The sequence below is a fragment of the Vulpes lagopus genome, chromosome 2 (genome assembly GCF_018345385.1).
Source record: "Vulpes lagopus strain Blue_001 chromosome 2, ASM1834538v1, whole genome shotgun sequence".
Lineage (NCBI taxonomy): Eukaryota > Metazoa > Chordata > Mammalia > Carnivora > Canidae > Vulpes > Vulpes lagopus.
This window is the reverse complement of record NC_054825.1, coordinates 64407915-64435035: the sequence shown is the minus strand read 5'-3', so window position 1 is coordinate 64435035 and position 27121 is coordinate 64407915. Positions and strand designations below refer to the sequence as shown.

At 42.0% G+C, this 27121-nt stretch overlaps 2 protein-coding genes across 3 annotated transcripts in view; one reads left to right on the top strand and one right to left on the bottom strand.

The window, feature by feature from the left end:
- Positions 1–23786, bottom strand: part of LYSMD2 (LysM domain containing 2) — a 32359-nt gene extending 8573 nt beyond the window's left edge. The window contains exons 1-2 of one of the 2 annotated variants that reach the window (XM_041729229.1): positions 23585–23786; positions 6102–6572 (exon numbers count right to left, since the gene is read on the bottom strand). In XM_041729229.1, the coding sequence (XP_041585163.1) occupies positions 6102–6374 (273 nt within the window). In that variant the 5' untranslated portion in view covers positions 6375–6572; positions 23585–23786. Of the gene's footprint in view, positions 1–5572; positions 5728–6101; positions 6573–23584 lie in introns of those variants that run through there. The other variant, XM_041729237.1, reaches the window with a different exon arrangement.
- Positions 23787–23862: 76 nt separating this feature from the next.
- Positions 23863–27121, top strand: part of TMOD2 (tropomodulin 2) — a 58204-nt gene continuing 54945 nt past the window's right edge. Inside the window, exon 1 of the mRNA XM_041745368.1 lies at positions 23863–23997. The gene's annotated coding sequence lies outside the window, so the exon portion shown is untranslated. The remainder of the gene's footprint in view (positions 23998–27121) is intronic.

Below are 27121 nucleotides of genomic sequence, written 5' to 3'. Positions count from 1 at the left end.
TAACCAACTGAGCCGGATATCCAGGCACCCCTCAATGAAACTGCTCTTTAAAAAGAATACATGAGGGGATGCCTGGGTGGCTCAGTCAGTTAAGCATCTGACTCTTGATTTCAAGCTCAGGTCATGATCTCCAGGTTGTGAGACTGAGCCCCAGTGGGGCTCTGTGATGGTTGTGGAGCCTGCTTGGGATTCTCCTTCTCCCTCTGCCCCACTCCCTCTAAAAAAGTGAAACAAAATAATATAATAAAAAGGATATATGAGGATCTATTAAACTCCAAGCTACTAAAGGCAATTTTATCATACCTCTCACTACAATTTGCACCACTTATTTATGGTTCTCTTGCCTTTGATCAACAAGGATCTGCAATATCTACCAGCAGCAGGGGCTAACATCATGAACACGAAAGATTTACATACATTTACATTTCTAATTCGCAACACTTGTTGTCCCTAAAATGACAATCATTTCACCTTTTCTCAGCAAGGTAACTTCTTTTCAGGGAAGTGTTAGGAAGTGACTAAGGCTAGCAGCTTCCTGGAAGAAAGCAAGAAGATCCTGGGAATAAAACCAGACACGAAGTGATTGAGGGCACTGGCCTCTGGAGAGGAGAGAGGACAAGTAAGCTTCCAGGAGGAAGCAAAGAAACAAAGAAAAAGTTTATGCAAATAATAGGTCCCCTCACTGCCTCCTGTTCATTTTTCATTTGAATACTGTTCTCTGGATATTTTTTCAGGGTTTCCAAATAAAAAGTCCACAGTGGCTGTCTAGAGCTGGTGAGTTTCCTCCAGAAGCTTGCATCCGACTGAGAGGAGCAAGGATCACCACAGACGCAGCCGCCTTAGGTAAATCTAGAGCACCGGGTTAGGGAAAGGGCCTTAGTGTCTCAGTAGTAATAGGCAAAGCCAGGGAAATTCCAGCCCAAGCAAATTCAAGTCTGAGAGCTCAACTGTATTTAATAGTTTCTCAACTCAGCCCAAATAGTTTCAGTTTCCCAGACCACTTCCTCAAATGTCTCTTCAGTAGAGATGCTCAAATATAAACCTATGTTTAATTCAATGTTGGGGGGATGGAGTAAGGGGGTATCGGGCACTAAGGAGGGGACTCGATGAGATGAACATTGGGTGTTATACTACATGTTGGCAAACTGATTTACATAAAATATTTTAAAAAATAATAATTCAATGTTAAGACGTTCTGCTGGTAGAAGGTAAGAAAACCAGCACCATTCTTTCTGTAGACTGGAGAGCCAGCCTCAAATCACACTTTGCAATTCCAGTCACTCAATCCCTAACCTGGGCTCGGTCTTTCAGGGTCTGTTCAACTCTAGGACTTCATGATTTCACACCAGTCAGGCCTTGGATTAGATCTATACGTGTGGGGAGGGCCCCCCATGTGCCAGACTCAGGCTAGGCACAGGATGTACAGTGATGAGTCAGACAAGCAACCTGCTTCTCTAATAGCTACAGGCTAGTGGAAAGCAGTTAGTAGATAAACTCACCATGAATAACAAGAGGACAGCATGTATCATCCTGTAGCCCTAACGTGTAACACAAGGACTCAAACAAACCAGGCTCAATAAAAATAGGTAAAAAAATCATTTTAAAAATGCCAGTTATTAATAATTCAAAATGACTTAAAAAGGACGTGGGAAAGGTCCTTCAGATGTTTTCTAAGGCACTGACAGAAGAACTGGGGTCCATCAGGTGTCAGAGCTGGCCAGGTTCTCGAACATCTGCATTCTTCTTTCCTACAGAGAAGCCTCCTGGATCCCTGGTCCCATTTCTAGGGCAGAGATACTCAAATGAAACAGCAAATAAATAAGCAGAAAATACACAGCATATTGGCAAATCATCTAGAATCCAACCTCTTCCCACCACTGCCTTCTCTGCTGCTTTGGTCCAAGCTGCCATTTTCTCACCTGCATTATTACAAAGCTTTCATCTTATCTGGCCTCCCTGCCTTGGCACTTGCTCCGCTACAGCCTGTTCTCAAAGCAGCCAGACTGATCCTCTTAATGCATAAATCAGATCATGTAATTCTGTTCAAATTCCTCCAACACTTTCCATCTCACTCAGAGAAAGAGCCAAAGTTATTCAAGTCCTTCAAGGCCCAAAGTGATCTGGTCCAAACACACCCTATTGCACTCTAAGCACCAGGTATGCTATTCCTGGAACCCGCCAATATGCTCCCACCTCAGGGCCTTTGCACCACTCGCTGTTCCTGCTGCCTGGAATGTTCTGAGATGTCTGCACACCCTCACCATCTTGCATCCTTCTTAGTGAGGTCTTCACAGCCACACCATTTTAAATTACGGCCGGCTCCAGGAGCCCTCCTTCTCTCCCTTCCCTGGTTAATTTTCTTTCACCTTCTTATCAATACCTGACATGTAACGTATTTCCTTTGCTTACTTACAGTCTCCACTGACTAAGATATAAGCTCCATGAGGGCATGGATTTCTACTTATTCACTAATATATCACCAAAAAGAATCTGGAAAAAAAGGAAAATGAGATGAATAGTAAATACTGTTGGGAAAACAAGACAGGGAAGGGGAGAGGGTGTGTAGAGGAGGGCTGTATATTAACAGAGAGTAGTCAGGAAGGCCTCATGGAGGAGACATGTAAGCAAGAACTTGAAGGCAGTGAGGGAGCTAGTTACAGCCAAAATCAGCTACATAATTTGCAAGGCCTAGTGAAAAGTGCAAATGCGGGGCCCTTATTCACAAAGTATTAAAAATTTCAAGATGGTGGGGTACCTGGGTACCTGGGAAGATGGTTAAGCACCTTCCTTCAGCTAAGGTCATCATCTCCAGGTCCTGGGATCAAGCCACACGCCAGCCCTGCTTAGCAGGGGATCTGCTTCTCCTTCTCCCTCTGCCTCTTCCCTCTACTCATGATCTATCTCTCTCTCCCTCTCTCAAACAAATATTTAAAAAAAACTTTTTTCAAGATGACAATAGTAGAGCATTACAGCAAGTACAGGGCTCTTCTAAGCACGGGGCCCTATGTGACTGCACAGGTCATACACCCATAAAGTGAACCTTCCCTGCAGCCATCAGGGAAAGAGTGTTCCATACAGATAGAACAGCAAGTGCAAAAACCCCAGGAAGGGGACACATGGGTGGCTTAGCGGTTTAGAGCCTGCCCTCAGCCCAGGGCATGATCCTGGAGTCCTGGGATTGGGTCTCGCATCGCGCTCCCTGCATGGAGCCTACTTCTCCCTCTGCCTGTGTCTTTGCCTCTCTCTCTCTCTCTCTGTGTGTGTCTCTCATGAATAAATTAATAATCTTAAACAAACAACAACAACAACAAAAAACCAGAAGGACAGTGCTTTGGGAACAAGAAAGAGGCCATGCTTGTAAAACATGAAGATTCCTGGATTCCTTTTCTGGGTATCCTGATTCAGTAGGCTCAAGGTCAGTTAGGATTCTTTATTTTTCATTTGCCCCAGGGCATTCTCCTATTCAGGCAAGTTTGAGGAACACATCTATTCCCACATCTTGGGATATACCCTGCTGTTGCCGGCCATTGAGCACCACTTCAGATAACCAGTGTCCAATTTGTTCCCCCTGGAAACCCAGGGTTGACAACCAGATCTCCACCTTCACCCCTTGTCAGAGTATTTATTCTGGGAACATTCTTGTACCTGGCTCTTAGCAGTCTCTCTGTGCTGATGGACTGAAGTTGTGCCTGGATTCCCTGCTGGGGGGCTGAACAGCTGTCATCAGCAGACAGGCTTCCCTGAGAGCTCCTACTCCTCTAAGTAAGACAGCAGAGCCATTGGCTTTTGCCAGACATGAGATGTTAAAGCCAAAGTTCGCCTGGACTGATTCTTAATTTCCAGGTGTACTTTCTTGGGTCTCTAAATCTGCAACATATCATCACCTACTCCTTTAAACAATAATTTAAATATGCTTATGACCTTGGCAGTCAATATGAGAAACTTAACGACCTCAACTTCTTTCTGTTCAGTCAGAAACAGAAAAAAAAAACTTTTCTGTCTTTTTAGCTTCCACCTCAAATCTCAGTAATGAATAAATTCAGCTGATATCTGCATATGTTAATTAAAGCAATACTATCACTTCACTGTGAAAGTAAGAATTATCACTCTCACTAGCTCTACATAATCAGTGGGAGAGTCTCTAAAAATGTCATCAACTATAGTTCAGGCCCAAAGTAAATGAAATACATGTAATAAACCAGTGGTTCTCAATGAAGAGTGAGTTTCTTCCTAGGGCACATTTGGCAATATCTGGATGGGAGCTGGGCGTCTTACAGGCATCTAACAGGCAGAGGTCAAAGATGCTATTAAACTTCCTACAATGCACAGCACAATCCCCACAGCAAAGAATTACAAGGTCCATAAGATCAGTTAGAGGCTATTTGTGGCTATATGTTACAGTTTCCAATTCATTATACTGGAGCTTAATATCTTTAAATCAAGTCTTTATGAAAGTAGTACAAATCTGGTTTATGCTTTAACCAAAAGGGGTGATAAGGTTATGAGTAACAGGATCTGTATCAAGTGAAAACACCGATGAGAAAGCATTTGATCAAAGGTAGGGAACTGTCGAGAGCAGATGTTTAGGAGCTCTAAACCACTCTGGTGCAGGTGCAGAGGGCTTCGGGCTGCAGGGAGACGGCTGTGAGGTAGGGACCAGGGAAATAACACTTTTCTAGATATTGTGGATTCCTGGCGCAGTCTTCCTGGCCCAGTAGGTATGACACATAGAAACCATACAGAAGAGATGTTCCTTCTTCAGTAACCAAGATGCTAAGAGAGCTTTTGATAAGACTGGGATAGAAATTGCGGTGGAAATCAGAAGTAACATCTTGATAAAAGCAAATGCTTTATCACTGTGCGAATTCAAGCTGCTCTCAATGGATAAACATTTTCAGATAATACCCTTACGTCTCATCTGTCTTCCCTACTGTAAAAAGGTTAATTACTCCCACCTCCAAGGCTTATTAGGATAATCAAATTGAAGAAAAACAGGATGGAACAGGACATATGTAATGCCGGGCACGCAGCAGGCATTCAGCAGAAAGCGGCTATCGATATTCCCCAACTCTGCTTCCCTTTGACCCTCATCCAAACCAGGCCTTACTGATGTACCTAAGAATTGTAGTTCTATGTTCACATTTAGAAACTCCCAGGAAGATGGAAAGGGGCTATGCCTGGCATGATAACAGCCGTAGATGCCTGCACAGTGAGATCCTTGGTCTTAAAATGTTTATAAGACCCACTAGATCAACATACAGTACCAAGTCAAAGGTGCAAAATAAATTAGTCTCTGTCATTCTGTGAAGGGCCAGAAAGTTTCACTTTAGGAGAAAGATACAGATAAGATCGCCTTTCCTCGCATCTGTCTAAAGTGTTTCAGGAAAGAACACTGAAAACTGATACAGAACTCAATGTAAAGAGGCCGTCACATGGCTCAGAGTTAATTATAAGTAATTTTAATGAGACAGTATGTTCCCTCAGATTTCCATGTTCTTCCCAGAGGTGTAACGCGATATACCTGGGACACACACGCTTATAAATGTATAATAAACACAGCTCTCCGGCTCACCTAGGGCTCCGCTCTGGGCTGCTGCTAAGCGACAGGTGTCACATTCACAGTTGCCAGTGAACCCAGGGGTGTAATTTCACTTCTAAATAAAGTAGCATAATCGGTAGAACCAGAACCATCCTGCGGAAACAACTACATCCCTGACTCAGCACAGCGCCTGTTTACAGAGAAAACAAAATTCTCTAGAGCCCGAGTCCACACCTCTCAGCTCGGCTCTGCGTAAACACGCGCTACGGTGGTGTGATCCGGCCTGGAGATCGGGTGATCGCCGCTCCCGGGTCCTCGCGGGCCTCGCTCACACACCCGGGCCGAGGCCGGCAGGTCCCCGGGGGCTCGGGGCCGCTCCCTGGGCCGGGCGCGGGGACTGTCGGCGGCCCGGGCCCTGAGCGCGCGGGGCGAGCGCCCCCCAGCCCGCCGGCCCCGCCCGCGCCCCCCAGCCCGCCGGCCCCGCCCCTGCGCCCCCCGCCCCCCGCCCCCCCCACGGCGCCCCCCCGCACCCTCGCCGCGGCGCCCCCCGCGCCCTGCTCACCGTGACTCCGTACTTGAGCGCGATGCCCTGCAGCGTGTCGCCGGCGCGGACCCGGTGCTCCACATGGCGCTCGATGACGCCGGCGCCCAGCGGCGCCCGCACGCTGGCCGTGCTGCCGTACGAGCGGGTCTTGGTGCGGGCCAGGCTCAGCGACAGCTCGGCGTCCTCGGCCTCGGAGCCCGAGCGCGGGCGCGGCGGCGGCGAGGGGCCGGGGGCCCGCGGCGCTCGGGGGCCGCCCTCCCGCGGGGTCGGCGCGGGCGAGGAGGCCGCCATGGGTCCCGCGGAGGCCGCCAGGTCGCGAAGCTCGCCGAGGGGCGGCGCCTCGTCCGCCGCCGCCGCCGCCGCTTCCTCCTCACCGGGGCTGCGGCCGGCCGTTCCGCGGGGGCGGCGGGCTGGAGGCCGCGGCGGGGGGCTGCGGGCCGGGCATGGCGGGCGCCCCCTCCTGCGTGCGCCGCCCCTCCCCGGGCGCACCTGCAAGCGGAAGAGCGAGACGGGCTCCCGCGGCTGCCGGCCGGCGCGGGCCAGGCCCGGCGGGGCGGGGGGCGGGGAGCGGGGCGGGGCGGGGGCTCTAACGCCCGCGGGCGCGGGGGGCCGGGGCGGGCGGGCGGTGCGGCCTCCCCCCCGCCCCCTCCCCCCCAGCCTGGAGGGAGCCCGGCCGCGACCGCCTCCCACGTGGATCCCCGGCAGGCAGGCAGGCAGGCGCCGGCTCTCTCAGCCCCCCAAGCTCTCCTGTGAAGGGTACTTCTCTCCCCCCACCCGACTGCCCTGATGACCTCAAAGTCCACGTCACAGAAAACCCTGAAGGCCACTCATTAAACACACAGTTTCTCCAGGCCCATCTGCACCGCCTGGAGGGGCCAGGCCTTTGAGCATCACAGCAGGAGGGCGAGGCCTTTCAACCTTAGCCAGGTGGGTAACCTCCTACTAACCCTCCAGTTGTTCGGGTTTCACGCTTCCCTGCACACCCGCGCCAGTTCTGGTCCTGAGCCGCCTGGAATGAGTGACTAGTCAGTCAGTTCCCCAGGCTCACTGCGTACATCCATCCATTCTCGTGGCTCACTACTTGAAATGTCCTATCTGCACCCATCATTTTTTTCTTATCAGTTTCCTCTTTAATATGCTGAAATCATAACTCTTCAAAGTATTATCATTAAATCCACCAATGACCTCTTATCTGTATTCTTCATCTGAACGCTCTCTCCTCAACACCCCGGTTTCTGACAGTACCCTACATGGAGTGGAGTGGGTATGCATTTACTAGAGTCTGAAGCCCTGAATTCTGTTGTACTCTGGACAGCTCTACAAGAGGAGGTACTCTACGTGCAAGTCAGGAGACTGGATGTCACTGAGCTGGACAGAGGCAAAGGCTCTAGAGCTTTGGAGACGCCACAAAGGATAGAAGAGCAAGTGGTCCTCACATCACTTGCTCCCACTCAAAGATCCTTCAAAGGCTCCCTGTGGACAGCAGCATTAACATCACTCACTCATCATCACCAAACTATTTCTACTTTTATTATCCATTCTCTGGTCATATCTCATCTACAATTTATCCTGTACACATCCTGCCAGACAGAACCACTTGAACTTGCCCCTCTTCCCTACCTTCCTGTTTGCATATGCTATACGCCCCCCACACACCTGTAATGCCACTTTTCTATACCCTGTCTCTATTTTTTTTTAAATAGGCCCATCCCAAATGATACATCCTCCAAGAAATCTTTTCTGATTCTTACCACGTGTTTCCCTTCCCTAACTACTCGATTGTTGTTTCTTCATTGAATCCCAAGGTTCAAAGGTAGGTTGTACCTCTTGTTTAGCATTTAACTTCAGTTGTATGTCATGTACTTATTTCCTCTACATGTTCTCCAGTGTGGTGTAACTAGATCTTATTCATCTTTTTAGCACCAGCAGTGCCTATCTCAGAGCCTCTAATAAAGCATCAAAAGTAGTTGAAATGAGATGTAGTAAAAAGATCTTGAAAACTGAATTGGATTATTTAGCAAGACTGTGCCATACATGATCTCTTGAGTGGTATCCATTGTGCCCGTCGTGGAAACTATAAGAGAGCATGAAAGCCAGAGTTTTAATATATAATGAGATCAGGAAATACCTCAAAAAAAAAAAAAAAAACTGTCCTCAAAGAATTTACAACTTAGTAGTGAAAGAGCATATAGCATGTCTTCCACTAAGGAAAAATTTACAAAAGCTGGACACTTTGAAGATTAATGAGCTGGGTTATATGAGGTGTTATTAGGTATTCTTTGGAAAAAGTTCCATGATCAATTAATTGGGGAAAAACTACAAGCTATATTTTCCTTTTGGAGATTCACAATGCACATTAGGATACTGAAGGTTCTAAAGGGCCTACAGTAAAGTAAGCTATGGGGTTGGCTTAAATTGTATTTCCCTGGCAGCCCCGGTGGCTTAGCGGTTTAGTGCCGCCTTCGGCCCGGGGCATGATTCTGGAGACCCGGGATGGAGTCCCACATTGGGCTCCCTGTATGGAGCCTGCTTCTCCCTCTGCCTGTGTCTCTGCCTCTCTGTCTCTAATAAGTAAATAAAATTAAAAAAAAAAAACAAAAAGCATTGTATTTCCCAAACTCATTTGACCATGGTATCCCTCTTTCTCAGAATGTCTGTTTGGGAAATGCTAAATAGACGGGCAAGAGATAGGCCTAAGTAACCAGGAAGATGACTTTGAGAAGAAAGGTATTACCAAAAGACAGAACAGTAGGTATCTAAAATGAGGGGCAGAAAATGAGCCAAGTAGGGGTAGGGAAAAGGCTAGATGATGATCACTTAATTCCTTTGCAAAATGACCAAGGCCTCTGTAAAAGTGAAAAAAGAAAAAAAATACAGAGAGATTCAAAGACATCCCATTTGCCTCTCATAAGGGCAAGTTTCTAAGCTGTCCCTGTTATTTTCCACTTCTCCTGCCCTAAGAAATCCTGGATCATAAAACATCTCCAAAACAGTTGTAAAATGTTCTGAAATAAATCCTACAACACTCTCAGAATTTTCTCCATTTTTTGTGACCCTTTTTTTGTGATCTTCACTAGTGTCCTATAGATCTCAGGAATTAATCAGCTTGAATTAATACGTGTTTGATATTTTATAATTAGGGCTCTTTGTAAGGTTTTTTTCCTTCGATATGGGGGCTGTTGGCAAATATTTAATCTTCCTGTAAACTTTATACTGAATTCTCCACAATCCAAATAATAAAAGTTAATATCTACAATTTGTGGATTTTATGTATATTTATTTAGATGAATTTTATGTATATTTATTTCTCCTCCTTCAACCAGAACTTCAATATTGGTGTTTTGTGTATTTATCTACAACACAGAACAAATCTCACAATTAATGGTGAAGCATTAGAAGTATCTCCTTTGGGAATGCCTGGGTGGCTCAATTGGTTATATATTTGAATCTTGATCTCAGGGTTGTGAGTTCAAGCCCTACACTGGGCCCTATGCTGGGTACAGAGCCTACTTTAAACATTAATTAATTAAAGTCAAAATTAATTTTTTTTAAAAAGGCTTTCCTTTGAGGTCAAGAATAAGAAAAAGAAGCGTTTAAAAAATATATTTGTTTATTTGATTGAGAGAGCACAGCAGGGGAAGGGACAGAAGGAGAGACTATCCAGGCTGACTCCTGCTGAGCATAGAACCCGACCTTAGGCTCAATCTCATTGCCCATGAGATCAAGACCTGAGCCAAAACCAAGAGTTGGACCAGCTGAGCCACCCAGGCACCCCAGAAAAGAAAGCCTTCTAATGCTGTTTCTATTTAATTTTATTCTGGAGTCCCTAGCCAATGCAATAAGAAAGAGAAGAAAGGGAAAGGAAGATGGAAAAGAAATAAACTGTTGATTATTGATAATTGACAATACTAAAATGTCTATAGGCAATACAAATAATGTCTACATTAGAACTGTTCAAACTTCAAAGTTATAAGACAGAAAGAACATCAATATGCACATATCAATTGCATCAATCAATCAGAAAATATAATTGTGGAAAAGATGATCTAGATACCAAAAAAAAAAATTACAAATAAAGTTATGAAAAGGAAGGCACATCTACATGAAAAAAATATAAAGTTCGACTAAAAGGTACAAAATAAGATGCAAATAAAGCAGATATATATACCACACTTATGGATGAGAAGATAAAAAATAATGAAAATATCATTTGCTTCCTAAACTAATATATACTCATTGAAGTTCCAACAAAAATCCCTATAGGGTTCTTCAAAGGATATAACAGTCTTATTTTAAAATAAGATCAAGAGTTAAGAAGAGCAAGAGAGTCCTGAAGAAGAATGAGGAAGAGGGACTTACCTTCACAGCCATCAAGACTTACAATGCAGCAATGAGAACTACACCATGGCAGTAGTGCTGCCATAACAAATGGCATAACATAACAAAACAGCAACAAAGAAAGCCCAGAAACAGGCCCATACATATCAGAGAAAGTTAATCTATAGCAATAACTGCTGTTGGCACTGTTATCATGTGAAAAACAAAATCAAGTTATATCTCTATCCTATACCATGTACCAGAATCAGTTAGAGATAGAGATTATAATTGGGAAAAAACAAACTTTAACACTCTTAGAACAATATCTTTATAACCCTGGGATAGCAAAAGATCTCTTAAGCAAGATACCAAATTACAAACCACAAAGAAAAGAAAGACTGGTAAATTCTATATATCAACAGTAAAAATTTCTATGCTTTAAAAGGTACCTTAGGGCACCTGGATGGTGCAGTAGGTTAAACTCAGTTCAGGTTGATCTCAGAGTCATATGATCCAGCTCTGCATCGGGCTCCACCCTTAGGGAGGAGTCTGGTTAAGATTCTCTTTACCTCTGCACTTCCCCCTGCCTCTAAAATAAATAAATCTTTTTTTAAATAAAAGGTATTTTAAAATTTGAATAGATGTGTATAAAATGGAAAAAATATATGAATACATATAACTAAATATTACTATCCAGAATATATTAAAAATGCCTATGAGTTACAAAAAGACAAACACTAGAAAAAATGGTCAAAATTTTTCAGAAGGTAAATTCAAATGGTCAACAAACCTATGGGAAGATGCTCAATGCTATCAATAAGCAGAGGAATTCTATTTAAAGCTACAATTTCATAGGCACAAAATTGGTAAAAATTAAAGAACTAAATAATTCTAAGTACTGGTGAGACTGCCAAACAAAAGGAAATCTCAACCGGTGTTGACAATCAATATAAATTGGGGCAACCACTTTAAAGAGCTATGCATCAGTATCTAGGAAAGTTGAAGAAGCACATATCTGGAGTTCTGGTTCTGGCAAGCTAGAGGGTCTATCTTACATGAAGTCTTCCTACTACAAGTATTTCCAATTCGGATAAATTTTTAAAATGAAATTCATAACTAAACTGGCAATTTAAAAAAGGGACAGCCTTATGTATCAAAACAAGAAGGACCTGAAAGCTAGAACATAAACGACTTGCCTAAGTTAACATATGAATATATAGAAAGTCTGAATAGTTCTTATAACCATTAAGAAACCAGATCAATACTAGAGTTAAAAATCTTGTTACCAAAAAAAAAAAAAAAAAAAAAAAATCAGCCTTGCTGGAAGATTTTGTCAACCTTTCCTTTTTTTTTTTTTTTTTAAGATTTTTTTTCCCTTGTGATAAGAACTTTAAAAAAAAATGATTTTATTTATTTGTTTGAGAGAGAAAGAGCGAGAGAAAGCAAGGGGAGGAACAGAGGGAGAGAGACAAGCAGACTCTGTGCTGAGCACAGAACCCCCAGGCAGGGCTCGATCCCCCTACCCTGAGACCATGACCTGAACCGAAATCAAGAGTCAAATGAACCATCCAACTGAACCATCCAGGCACCCCTTCTATCAACCTTTTAAGGAAAACAATAGTCCAATCTTATGTAAATTCTTTCAGAGAACAAAAGAAGCAGAAACAATGCCCAACTCAATTCATAGTATGACCACACACCCAATCTAATGATATAATCATGACCCAAACCAGCTGAGAAAGGCATCACACTCAGAAACATGGTTGTAAGATCTTAAGATATTAGGAAGCCAAATCTACCTATGCATACAAAAGATAGTCCATTGTGAACAAGATGACTTTATTCCAGAAGTTCAAGGGTGCCTTGATATTAAAACATTAACAGACTATATGATAGAATAGATAGAACCAAGGAATGAATCTAAGAAAAAAATGAGTAAGAATTTATAAAGAGAAAAATTTAAGTTTACTAAGATACATTAAAGAAGACTGAAATGAAAAAAAAAACTATGCCATGTTTCTAGACAGAAGACTCAAAATCATAAAAAAATAATACTCTAGAAATTGACCTGTATATTTTATGCAGCAGTAATTAATATTGCAATATGAGTTTGCAAGAAACATGACAGGCTAATTCTAAAGTTGATGGAGGAGCAAAGACCCATAGATAGCCAAGATGCTTCTGAAGAATAAGGAAATGGAAACTCTCCTGCCAGAAACTGAGAATTATTATGAAGATATTATGAAGATATATATATATTATGAAGAATATTATGAAGATATATATATATTATGAAGATATAATACTTAGGACAGGGTGTTATTCATGCTGGAAGACTAATGAACATCACTAGTGTACCCAGAAATAGAGTCACAAATGTATGAGAACTTCACCATGACACAGGGACACTACAGATCACCGGGGAATGGTCTATGAAATACATGTCAGAACAATTGGTCATCCACATGGTAGATCTCTATCTCCTACCAAACACAAAATCTAATTTCCAATGGATTACAGACTTCAAAATAAAAGATAAGACTCATTAAACTTTCAGAAGAATATATGGAAAAATATCTTTATGATCTCAAGGTAAGAAAATACTTTAGCAAGACAAAAAGCATTATTCATAAAGAAGAAATTGGTAAGCATAAAAACTTTAAAATTAAGATCTTTTGCTAACAAAAAGATACCTTAAAGAAAAATTAAATTGGAAACTAGGAAAGGTACAGGCATCCCAGGAAACAAAAAAACTTGAATGAAATCTTTGAATTATACTTTATCATTCAAATGCCAAGCTAGCTTTTATATGAAAATCAGGAACAAAATAGATTCTGAAATCTAGGTACTCTTCATTATCTGAACTCAGCTATCTGAATTCAGAAACTGTACAAACACTGATAATAAAGAATGTTTTATTTGTAACATACACAACCAACCAAAGTTAATATCTAGAATATTTGAAAAGCTACTTCCTGTATAACAACAAAAACAAAACCCCAATAGCATAACTAGAATTTTATAGAAGAAAAAAAATCCTAGTGGTGAAAAACACAAAAAATGCTCAACCTCAGGGTGCCTATGTGGCTCAGTCAGTCTAGCATTTGCCTTCCGCTCAGGTCATGATCCCAGGGTCCTGGAACCAAGCCCTGCATGGGGCTTCCTGCTAGCAGGGAGCCTGCTTTTCCCTCTTCCTCTGCCTATGACTCCCCCTGCTTATACTCTCTCTCTGTCAAATAAATAAATAAAATATTTTTTAAAAGCAAATAATGATATTTTTTTAAAAAGAAAAATGTTCAACCTCGTTAATAATCAGAAAAATTTACTGTAAGGCCACAAAGAGTAAACATTTTACGTTCACCAGATTGGCAAAAATTAAGTTTAGCAAAATCAATTATTTTTTTTATTGGAGTTCAATTTGCCAACATACAGCATATCACCCACTGCTCACCCTGTCAAGTGTCCCCCCTCAGTGCCCGTCACCCAGTCACCCCAATCCCCCACCCACCTCCCTTTCCACCACCCCTTGTTCAAAACCACTTATTGATGAAGATGTCACTTCTTAGTTCCAGGGTTTGTTTGTTTTCAATGCTTCTTTGGGGTTTTCTACATAGACAACTATACCATCTACAAACAAAGGCAGTTTTACTTTTTCTTTACCAATCTTTATACATCTTCCCCGCAACCCTTCCTGTCTTATTGCACTAACTAGGATTTTAGTCAACGTTGAACAGAAATGGCAAGAGGGGACAACCTTGCCTAGTTCTGATCTTAGAAAGAAGGTATTTCCTTTCTCATCATTAAGTGTGATGTCATCTGTAGAGTTTTTAAAACTGCTATTTGTCATATTAAGGAAGTTCCCCTCTATTCCTAGTTTACTGGGAGCTTTTTATCATGAATGGATGTTGGATTTTGTCAAATGCTTTTTCTCTATCTATTGATAGGATTATATGATTATTTTCCCTTAGCCTGTTAATTTATTTAATGGATTACATTAACTGATTTTTTTGAATGTTGAACCAGACTTGCATACCTGGAATAAAATCCCACTTGTCTTTTTTTATTTTTTATTTTTTTAAAGATTTTTTTTATTTATTTAATCATGATAGATCCACAGAGAGAGAGGGAGAGGCACAGGCAGAGAGAGAAGCAGGCTCCATGCAGGGAGCCCAACACGGGACTCGATTCTGGGTCCCCAGGATCTGGCCCTGGGCTGAAGGCGGCACTAAACCGCTGAGCCACCGGGCTGTCCCCACTTGTCTTAATGCATAATTCTTGTTATACATTGTTGGATTAAATCTATTAACATTTTGTTGAAACCTTTCGCATCTAGTTTCTTGAGAGATATTGGCCTGTAATTTTCCTTTCTTGTAAGGTCTTTGGTTTTGATATTAGGTTGATTCTTGGTACAAGTTAAGAACAAGTTAGGAAGAACAAGTTAGGAAGTATGTGCCATGCTTCTTTTTTCTGGAAGACATTTACAGAGATTTAGTATCATTTCTTTCTCAAGCACTTGGTAGAATTCAGAGTGAAACTGTCTGGGCCATGATAAAACTAATAAAGACTATAGTAGAAATAAATTAAATGTAGACTAGAAAAACAATAGAGAAAATGAAAAAAAAACACAAAGTTATTTCTTTGAAAAGATTAACAAAATTGACAAGCCTTTAGCTAGACTGTGACCAAGGAAAAAAGAGAAAAGACTCAAATACTAAAATTAGGAATAAAAGAGGGAATATCACCATTGACATTACAGAAATAAAAAAGGTAATATTATGAAAATTATATGCCAACAAACTAGATACCTTAGATAAAATGGATAAATTCCTAGGAAGACATAAACTAATGAGAATGACTTAAGAAGAAATACATATTCTGAATATATGTAGAAAAAGCAAAGTCTGAATTAAATTAAATTATTATTAAATTATTATTTAATGATAATTATTTTTAAATTTCTGAATTATTTTTAAATTTCCAATAGAGAAAAGCCAATGCCCAAATGGCTTCATGAGTTAACTCTACTTAAGATTTAAAGAATTAATACCAATTCTTCACAAAAACTTCCAAAAGACAAAAAAAAAAAAAAAAAAAGAGGGAACACTTCCTAAATCATCTATAAGGCCAATATTACTCTGATACCAAAACTAGTCAAAGACATCAAACAAACAAACAAACAAACAAACAAAAACACTACAGACCAACATTTTTTATGAATATGGAAACAAAAATTCTCCACAAAATACTAGCAAACTAAACCCAACAACACGTAAAAAGGATTATACACCATGACCAGATGGGATTTATCCTTGGAGTAAATAGTTACTTGAACATCTGAAAATCAGTATAATATACCATGTTAATAGAATAAAAGGAGGAATCCCATATGATCATCTTTACAGATACAGAAAAAAAGTCTTTGATTAAATCCAACACCCTTTCATGATAAAAAATATCAAAGTGGGGACAGAAACCTCCTCAAACTGATAAAGGATGCTTATGAAAGAATACCATCAAGAAAGTGGAAAAAAGAAAAAAGACCAATCCACAGAATGGTAAAAAATACATGCAAATCGCATGTCTGATAAAAGATATATAACCAGAACATATAGAAAAATTTTCATAGAGCAACAATAAAAAGATAACCCAATTAAAAAGAAAGAGACACACTGGGTGTTATTCTGTATGTTGGCAAATTGAACACCAATAAAAAATAAATTTATTATTAAAAAAAAGAAAGAAAGAGACATTAAGAAAATAATCCCATTTACAATTGCATTATAAAGAATAGAATACCTAGGAATAAATTTCACCAAGGAGGTGAAAGATTTGTACTCTGAAAACTATAACACATTGATGAAAGAAGCCGGAGATGACACAAATAAATAGACATGTTATGCTCATGAATTAAAATAATATTGTTAAAATGTTTATAAAACCCAAAGCAATCTACAGATTCAATATAATCCCCTATCAAAATGGAATAGCTTTTTTCACAGCACTAGAACAAAGAATCCTAAAATTTGTATAGAACCACAAAAGATGGGCAGTCTGGGTGGCTCAGCGGTTTAGCACCGCCTTCAGCCCAGGGTGTGATCCTGGAGACCTGGGATGGAGTCCCACGTCGGGCTCCCTGCATGGAGCTTGCTTCTCCCTCTGCCTGCGTCTCTGCCTTTCTCTTTTTCTCTCTCTCTGCCTTCTCTCTCTCTCTCTCTCTCTCTGTCTCTCATGAATAAATAAAGAAAATCTTAAAAAAAAAAAAAAAAAAAGAACCACCAATGATCCCAAATAGCCAAAGCAATCTTGAGAAAGACAAAGCTAGAGGTACCTACAATCCCAGGTTTCAAACTACACTGCAAAGCTATTGTAATCAAAATAGTGCAATATTGGTACAAAAATAGACACACAGATCAATGGAACAGAAGAAAGAGCCCAGAAATAAACCCATATTTTTATGGTCGACTAATCTAGGACAAAGGAGGCAAGAATATGCAATGGGGAAAAAACAGTCTCTTCAATAAATGGTAATGGGAAAACTAGACAGCTACTTGCAAAAGAATGGAACTAAAAAAAAAAAACAATGAAACTGTGCCACTTTCTTACATCATAATCAAAATAAACTCAAAATGGATTAAAGACCTAAAAGTAATACCTGAAACCATAAAGCTCCTAAAAGAAAAGTAAGCAATAAACTCTTGGACATCAGCCTTAGCAACATTTCTCTGGATTTGTCTCCTTAGACAAGGGAAACAAAAGCAAAAATAAACAATTGAGACTACATTGTACTAAAAAGCTTTGGCACAACAAAGTAGACCATCAAAAAAATGAAAAAGCAACTGACTGGATGGTAGCAGATATTTGCAAATGATATATCCAATAAGGGTTAGTACCCAAAATGTGTAAAGAACTCATACAACTCAACACCAAAAATAATAATAATAATAATCTGATTTAAAAATGGGTAGAGGACCTGAAGAGACATTTTTCTAAAGAAGACACCCAGATGGCCAACAGACACATGGAAAGATGCTCAACATCACTAGTCATCAGGAAAGACCAAAACCCCAAGGAGCACCTTACACCTGTTAGAATGGCTAGTATCAAAAAGACAAGAAATAACAAGTGTTGGCAAGGATGTGAAGAAAAGGGAAAACTTGTGCCCTGTTGGCAGGAATATAAATTGATGCAGCCACTGTGAAAACAATATATAGAGGTTCCTCAAGAAATTAAAAATTGAAATCCCACATAATCCAGTAATGCCACTATTAGGTGTACTAATAATTAAAAAAAAACACTAGTTCAAAAAGAATATGCACCTCTATGCTTATTGCAGCAATATTTACAATTGACAAGATATGGAAGCAATCTAAGTATTCACAATAGGTGAATGGATAAAGAAAATGTGGTATATACACACAATGGAATATTACTCTGCCATAAAAAAGAATGAAACCTTGCCATTTCACAAGATGAATAGATGTAGAGAGTAATAGGGCAAGTGAAATAAGTCAGAGAAAGACAAATACTGTATGATTTCACTTATATGTGGAATCTAAAACAGAAAACAAAACAAATAGAAATAGATATAAATACAGAGAACAAACTGATGGTTGCCAGAGGGGAGAATTGTGGGGGGGATAGGTGAAACATGTAAAGGGGAATATGGGACAAGTACAGCATCAGGAATATAGTCAATAATATTGTAATATCTTTATATGGTGACAGATGGTAACTACACTTGTGGTAAGCATTTCACGCATAGAATTATCAAATCACTATGTTTTACACCTGGAAAAAATTAGCCAAAGGATTTAAATAGACATTTCTCCAAAGAAGATATAAAAATGGCCAATAAGAACATGAAAAAATACTCAATATCATTAGTCACTAGTGAAATGCATATTGAAATCACAATGGGATACCACTTCCATTCATTAGGATAGCTATAATAAAAACAAAAAAAGATAGACATTAAGAAGTGATGGCAAAGATATGGAGAAATTGGAACCCTCATACATTTCTGGTAAAAATGTAAAATTATTCAGCTACTTTGGAAAACGGTTTGGCTGTTCTTCAAACTGCTAAACATAAAGTTACCATACGACCTGCCAACACCATGCATAGGTATATACAAGAGAAATGAAAATATGTCTATACAAAATATACACAAATATGCATAGCAGCATTATTCATAATATTCAGAATGTGGAATCAACCTAAATGCTCATTGTTGGACAATGAAAATATGACATATCCATTCAGTGGAATGTTATTTGGCCATAAAATATGAAGTACTAATATATGCTATAACACGGATGAACCATGAAAATGTTATGCTAAGTGAAAGAAGGCAGTCGTAAACCACCACATGTTATATATCCTATTTATGTGAAATGTCCAAAACAAGCAACTCCAGATGAGACAAAATAGATCAGTGGTCACCAGAGGCGAAGAGGAAGTGTCAGCTAATGTGTATGGGTTTTCTTTTTGCAATTTTGAAAATATTCTAAAGTTAGATTGGGTGATAGTTGCATAACTCTGTGAATGTACTAAAAACCATTCAATTGTATACTTTAAAAGGGTGAATTTATCATACATTAAATATATCTCCGTGAACCTGTTTTGAAAAATGTCCAGAGAATGGTTTAATAATGGCCCAACATTCAGCTTCAACCATTATCAACTCATGACCAATCTTTTTCATTTATAACCCAATACTGCCACTCTACTACCACTCTCACTGGCTTATTTTTAAAGGTAAGCCTCAGTTTTATTTCTCCTTCAAATATTCAGTGTGTTTTCAATAGTATTCAGTATGTTTTCAGTAGTATTCAGTAGTGTCTTTCTAAAAGATAAAGACTTTTTGTTAAAAAAAAAAAACATGGTATCATCACATTTAAAAAATTTAAAATAATATCTTAATATAATAAATATCCTATATTCACATGTCCCTCAATTACCTCATAAATGTGATTTTTTTTTAACAGCTGCTTTGTTCAAATCAAGATCTACTACACATTGCATTTGGTTGTTTGTCTCTTATGTGTCTGTGTATCTATAAACTTTCCCTTTTCTTACACTTTATTTATAGGAGAAATAGTGGTTGTGTAGAGTTTCTCATATTTTGGATTTTGCTGATTGCATTACTGCTATGTCATTTAACATGATTGCTATTATATAGTGATTCACTATTAGATGCTTGCTGCCAAATATACTATAAATGTGACTTAAGTCATAGCTCATCAACATAGTTGTCAGGCCTTAGTGCTTACTAGGCATCATATCTTTTGTAGTATACTTGACACAAATTATCTCATTTAATCCATATAACAACCCCGTGGTAAGTATTATTATCCCCAGCTTGTAGATAAAGAAAACGAGACTCAGAGAGGTTAAAAAAAAAATTCATCACCATCAACCCCCGAGGCAGTAAATATCTGAGTTCAAACCCAAGTCTGTCTGATGTTACAGTCCAAACTTCTATCCTCTACATGATAATATCCCCATCCTTTGCCTGTGGCTGTGGTTGTTGTTTGTTTTTATAAACTCTGAGAAATAGTCCTTCAATTCATCCAATGAACTTACTTTTACATTTCTTCTGTAACACTTAGGATACTTTCAGTTTCAAGTAACAAAATGTCTCAAATTGACTCACAAATAAAAATATATATTATCTTGGGACACCTGGGTGGCTCAGTGGTTGAGCATCTGCCTTTGGTTCAGGGCATGCACGATCCTGGAGCCCTGGGATGGAGTCCCACATCGGGCTTCCTGCATGGAGCCTGCTTCCCCCTCTGACTATGTTTCTGCCTCTCTCTCTCTCTCTCTCTCTCTCTCTCTCTCTCTGTGTGTCTCTCTCATGAATAAATAAACAAAATCTTTAAAAAAATTTATTATCTCACATAACAAGAAATCCAGGGGTGCCTGAGTGGCTCAGTTGGTTAAGCATCTGCCTTCAGCTTAGGTCATGATCCCAGGGTCCTGGGATTGAGCCCCATGTTGGGCTCCCTGCTCAGCGGGGAGCCTGATTCTCCCTCCCCCTCTGCTCCTCCTCCCTACTTGTTCTCTCTCTCCGTCTCTCAAATAAATAAATAAAATCTTTTTTAAAAAAATCCAGAAGTGGGACAGCAGCAGATATGACTGATTTCCTGACTTAACAACAACATCATAGACCCAGGTTCATTCTATCTCGTTACTTTGCCATCACCGATGTGTTGGCTTTGTCCTGAGGGTCAAGTTTCACATAACACAGCTAGATGCAACAACATCCAGTGGAGATTGTGGCATGTTTTCCTCTATGTCTCTGTTTAACAGCAAGAAAGTCTTTCCCAGAATGCCTTCATCAGACCTCTACTCAAGTCTCACTTACCAGAACTGGGTTGCGTGCCCACCTCTAACCTCTCACTGACCAGTCAAGAGGATCTTATTCCCTTTGCCCGTGATAGTTTAGGAGTGTACTTCTGAGACGGTAATAAGGTCACCTTCCCTAGTGGGTGAATACCTATACAGGCTTCTGTAAAAAAGAGGAAAAGGGGTGAATGGATGTTGAGTAGGCAAGAAACAGTATCTGCTACACACTCCTAATGAGGTGTGCTACACTGTGAATAGTGAAAATACTTCATGATAAGTGCCACACAGAATTTTTTACTTTCTATCAAGTGACATTTACTGTTGACATATCAGCTTGCTTGCTTACACAAAGACACTAGATAATATTATATGTAAGGTCCCTTCTGGCTTGAACTGTTTGAGTTTTACATTTTCATATTTGAAAAAGCAGGGTGAAAAATTAAACCTACAAGATATGGTCCAGAAATGATGATGGGTTTCAGCTGACCAGTTATAGGCATAACTGACATCCTTTCTCTCTGCAAAAGTTTTAGCCATAGATAGCAGATGTAAAGAACCAAACAAATGGATATCTTTCCATTAAGTTTTAACATTAAAAATAGAAAGGTTAAATGTTCTACCTTCCTGCCTCTTTTGTTAACATCTCCTAGATTTCTAGCCCTTGTGGTATAGACAGAGGAGACAGAGGTTGATTAGAGGTTCTTTTTCCCAACTTCCTTCCTTTAGTTTAGTGTCAGCATCCTCCTGGAGCTCATACAATCCCCTCCTGGGATTGTCATGGGGGCTCTCATACCTTTGCTTTTGCTGCCAACTATGACTTTACCTTAGAAATAATTTCTATGCCTGCTACCTTCAGAGATTTCACCTGAAATAATGCTCCATTCATTTCATCACATGCAGGCATTTTCCTTGTGGGGAAAGATGAAAGACCACTGAGTATTGTTGTATCTCAAACCTTTGCTATGCTTTCTTCCAATATGAATAAAATTTCTTTATTACTTTCAGCTTATGCCTACCATCAACTTTCTCTGGGAAAATTGCTGGCTTGATTCATAAGCAGTCCCGTTCTTTTTTTTTTTTTTTTTTTAAGATTTATTTATTCATGAGAGACGCAGAGAGAGAGGCAGAGACACAGGCAGAGGGAGAAGCAGGTTCCCTGCAGGGAGCCTGATGTGTGACTCGATCCTGGACCCCGGGATCACACCCTGAGCGAAAGGCAGATGCTCAACCACTGAGCCACCCAGGCTCCTATTCTTATTTAACAGAGGCTATGATTTGTGATAAATGTACAACATAAAACAGTCAAAGATATCATGCCTCTCAGGACATTTGGAATAACAAATGACAGGAAAACTTGGGAGCATGATTTAAGTGGGTTTGGTCACACCTCCATTTCATTGCACTTTTTCCAGAGCAAATGTGTCATTTCAGTTAGGAAGCTGAGGGTACAATCCATTACCACTCTTGAAAGTGGAAAGCACTCTGGTCTCTCAGCACCTCCTACGTGCCATTGTTCATCCTACTAGTTCCAAGAGCCTTAGAGAATTAACTGTTTTTTTTGATTCAGCCCACCTTCTGGGGAAGCCATGGCTCTCTTTTGAAATGTACAAACGAAAGGGTGCTGAGAGTGTCTCCTTGGGGAAGGCCGAGAACAAGCAGGGTGGAAGAAGAGAAGATAGGCTTAATAGTCAACTGGATGACCTTGAGTAAGTTATATCATCTCTGTGCCTCTCAGAAATCTGGGGGAAATCCTTACTCTGTATCTCACAGATTGTTGCCGAAATCAAGTAAGAACACGAATAGGGAAGTATTTTCACAAACGCAAAATTGCGTTATCATTTTCAAATATGAAATTTCCTCTGCATTTTGTTTTTTTTGTTTTTGCCACATGATAACTGCAGGTCATGCCAGGTTCTGATGCTGTTTCACCTCCATTCACCCTTTGAGTATTTCAGGCAGATGACAGCAGCAATGCTCCATCCATCTTTTTGGTTTATTTTCCTTCCACTGCAACCCTGAGAGGCAAATCTCACCATAAGGTGAAATACTGCATAGGAGCTACTTGCAAAATTCAACATACTTAAACTGTCCAGATAAATGCTACATACAAGAGTGGCACTAGAAGTATGCAAAGGGTTCAAAAAGGAATGAGAACACATCTAATTGGAGAAAGCTTCTGGCAGATAATTCCATTATGCCACGTATTTTAGTAATTTCAGTCTTAGTCCTATGCCACCCCACCCCGCTTTCATGCTTCAGAGACAAGATCGTATTTTCTCTATCTTTGTAGCTCCCAAGAACCTGGGGGAAAGGACATTTCAGTACGTTTCCAGGATGAAGTGAACTGGCTAAATGGCTGACTAACAAGAGAGGTGGGTTTTAACATTTATTTACCCAACGCAACGAGGCTCACCTAGTTTTAACTTAGTAACATAGGTAGGACTTTCCAGCCAAGAAGTGTGCCCAGGAACACCCCTGTGACTCCCAAGGAAGGAGCCTTTGTGGCGGATGTAAGTGCCTAGCACAGGGGCTTTCGTGTGTGCACCTAATACGGGGTTAGTCCTCACCGTACGTCTTCAGGCTTTAAGCCTGTTTCACAGATGAGGAGGCCAAGACTCGGGATGGGCTGCGTTGTGCAGTCTCACGCCTAGTCAAAGCCCCCGCGTGTGCATGAGCTCTGCGATACCCTAACCCCCAAACTGTACATCAGCCTGGCTAAGCCCCACCTCGCTTACCGCCCTCCCTGCAGGCATCTACCCTCGCTGCTCCTCTGTCCCGGGTCCCCGCCCCGTGATAACTAGGTGTTGGGGCCTCCCGTCAAGGTGCTCACTCACCCACCGCTCCTCGCAGGCTTGGAGAGCCTCCGCCACCCACCCTCTCCGCAGGAGCCCCGAGCTTCGCAGAAGAGCCTGCACCGCTTTTCCCCCAAGGCGGAGGTCCTCGTGGCCCGCAGAGCGGTGACGGGGCCGGGACGCGGGCTCCGCGAGGGGACACCTGCAGGGGAGGACCCGGCGGGGGGTCCCGCCTCCGCGCCGCCGCGAACTACGCTTCCCAGGCTGCCCCGCTGCGCCGCGCGCCCCCGCGCCCCGCGCCCCCGCGCCCCGCGCCGCGCCGGCCGGAGCCGCCTGTTGATCGCCGCGCTCGCCCCGGCCGCGGCGCCGCCCCTGCTCGGCGCTCCCCGCCGCCTCGGAGCGCACGGACGGACTGACGGCCCGCACCGCCGGCCGCGGGATGGGCGCACGGACCGGTGAGCGCGCGCCGGGCTTGGGGCGGGGGCGGGGCGGGGCGCGGGCTGCGGACCCCGGCCCGCAGCGCGGGGGTGGCCGCGCCCTGCCCGCGGGCCGGAGGATGCTCGGCGCTCCCCGGGGGCGCCCCCCCCCGGAGCCGCGGCCCGGGGGCTGTGCGGGGCGGCGCGGGGCGGCGCGGGGCGGGGCGGGGCGGCGCGGCGCGGCGCGCGCGGGAGGCCCCGCCGGGAGGTCCCCGCTCCGCACTGCGGCTCCGCAGCCCCGGCAGCCCGCCGGGCGGCTGCAGCGAGGGCGCGGTCTGCCGCGGGGCTGGGGCTTTCCGCGCCGGGCTTTGTTCCCCCCCTGCCCTCTGCTCGGAACGTGACAAGCTCCGGGGCCCGGTGCCGGCCTCCGCACGGCTCCAGCGGGCGCCGGAGGATCCCGGGAGCTGTCACCCGCGCCCGCAGGGCGTTTCAGCCTCCGGGAGAGCCGCGTTCAGGGAGCGGCCTTGATGCAGGTCCCCGACACCTTTATTTTTTACCCTCTGGTCAAAGTAACGGTAGCATGTGCTCTCTGCATCTGCCTAAATTTTCCCCTTTGATCCGCAGAAATGGAGATTGATTTTAAAATAATAATATTAATAAAAGGCTCTTAATGGGAATCTTTACTCAGAGCCTTCAAAGGTGGGAAGGTGATGCAGGCAAAATGCGAATTAGCAATGAAGGAGGCCGCGAGTGCTCCTGGCTTCATCTTGCCGGTTAAACAGCCGAATCACAAGGCGCTTGGGAAGGGAATGAAAAGAACAGCAGAGGAGGTATTTTTCAAACCAGGTTCCTGTCCTAGCTCTACCGTTAAGGAGCTGAGGGACTCTAGGCATTCCCCTTCATCTCTCCGAGTCTCTCTATCCCTTTAAAATGGGGCTTTTGAGCTACATGATTTCCAAACCTCTGTTCTTCCAAGATTCTCCTATCAGGGAACTGGAGAGATGAGGTTGCTTCTGTTCAGCACCATTACAAAAAGCCTGATTGTGACAGAACAAGTGGCTCTACCCTAGTGAGGAGGAAAGATTTCTCGAGGCTTAGGCAATCTGACTTTTAAAAAATAAAACTGATTTTCTCCATCCACTCTCTTCCATCTAGCCCCATCAACATGTATTATAGACACTTTAATTTTTGCAGAGCTGTAAATTGGTAGGCAGCCTGTGTTTCTTTGTTTTTGTTTTTAATTTGCTGAAGGTGAAGTCATGAGATCAGCAAGTAAAGGGAGAAGCAAATGGCCCCCCAGGTCTGGGCTAAAGTGGTCAGATGTGGCCAAGAAGAACAGTGGGGAAAGCCCCAGCAAGAAGTAACCAGAGAGCATATGCCCTGAGGAAAGAGACGATGGGTACTGTTGGGTCATTGGTGAATAATACACAATAAAAGGAATGAAAGAACCAGAAAACCAGTGCTATACAAACCCCTAAGGGTGGAAAAAAGATACTGCATCCCCTGATTCAGGCAAGGACTCATCCCTGGGTTGAAACCCTTTGAGTGAGAGGTTGTTGGAGAACAGGGTTATCTCACCGTAGATTACCTAGAGAAAAATGTATCCTTACAATGGAAAGATGAGGAGGTCATCACCTCAGCCTAGTGATCAAGCTTACCAACATCTGTTAAGAGTTCCTGTTGGGATGCAATAAGATCATGACTTTGCCTATGCAGGTCCTGCCAAAGAGACAGGAAAGTCAAGGCTAGGAGGATGAGGAGTATGTAGATTAAAATACTCAAGTGAAAAAAAAAACAAAAACAAAATAAAATACTCAAGTAATGTAACAACCATTTGAGATGTGTGAACTTTGGATCCTAGATCAGAAAAAAAAAAATTGCTCTAAAAGATGATTTGGAGACAATTGGAAAGCATTTAACATGGACTGTATGTTAAATAATATTATGGAATTACTTTATAATTTTCTTAGGCACAATTGTGGTATTGTGGTTATGTAGGACACTGTCCTTTGTGTGAAGTACAGATGTTAGAGGAAATGTGTCATGACAGCTGCTACTTTCAGCTAGTTCAGGGGCAGAAAGTATAAGGGTGGGGGAGCAAGCCAGGAATGTGGCAAAATGAGGACGGTGAATCTAAGAGAATGGTATGCAGGTATTTGTTGTACTGTTCTTTTTTTCTTTTCTGTAAGTTTGAACTTTTTAAATTTAAAAAAGTGGGGGAGATCGTTGAAATTAAAGAGTAAACTAAGAGAAAGGATTGTAGAGAACTATGTGGTTGGTGACACACAATTGCACTGAATCTGTGGCTTTGTGTTTCCAATATTTAAATCCTACTGGAGGTGTGAGCCGGCTCAGGGCAAGTTCCCTTTTTTTTTGGTTTGTTTTGGTTACTATCAATCATTTATTCTTGAGATACTGCATCCTCTGGGACACCTTGCTGGCTCAGTGGGTAGAAGATGACACTTGTTCTTGGGGTTGTCAGTTGGAGCTCCATATAAGGCATGAAAACTACTTTTTAAAAAGGGGGGGAAAAGATACTGCATCCCCTAACTCCATCCTCAAAGTATTAATAATTCCCAAACCTTTGAAATGCTAGCTCTACTCAAGAACCATCCTGAAAGCACTGTCCCTTTCCTCTCTACATTCAAGATTTGTGTCAGTATAGAAGGAAGTTCTTGGTAATGATTCTTTTTATTTTGAGTTAGGGAAGCATTGGGGAAAGAACAGATCTAGCCTTTTGACAGAATAGAAGGTGTAGAGTTTCCTCTCATTCTCTTTATTTGTAAGTCACATACAATCAAATGGTTGCTTATAGACTGTAAGTGGTTCAAAGAGGTTCATAGAAGGCATGTGCAGAAGAGACTTCTGTTGCCACACCAGGAAAACAGAATCAACTCTTAAGATACAACCCAATTTTTTAAAAAGATTTTATTTATTTATTCATGAGAGAGAGAGAGAGGCAGAGACACAGGCAGAGAGAGAAGCAGGCTCCACGCAGGGAGCCCGACATGGGACTCGATCCCTGGACTCCAGGACCACACCCTGGACCGAAGGCAGGTGCTAAACCACTGAGCCATTGAGCCATCCAGGGATTCCCCACAACCCAATTTTATACAGAGTCTTTTGCTGTAAAGATACTTTTGTTCTTCCTAGAATATACATT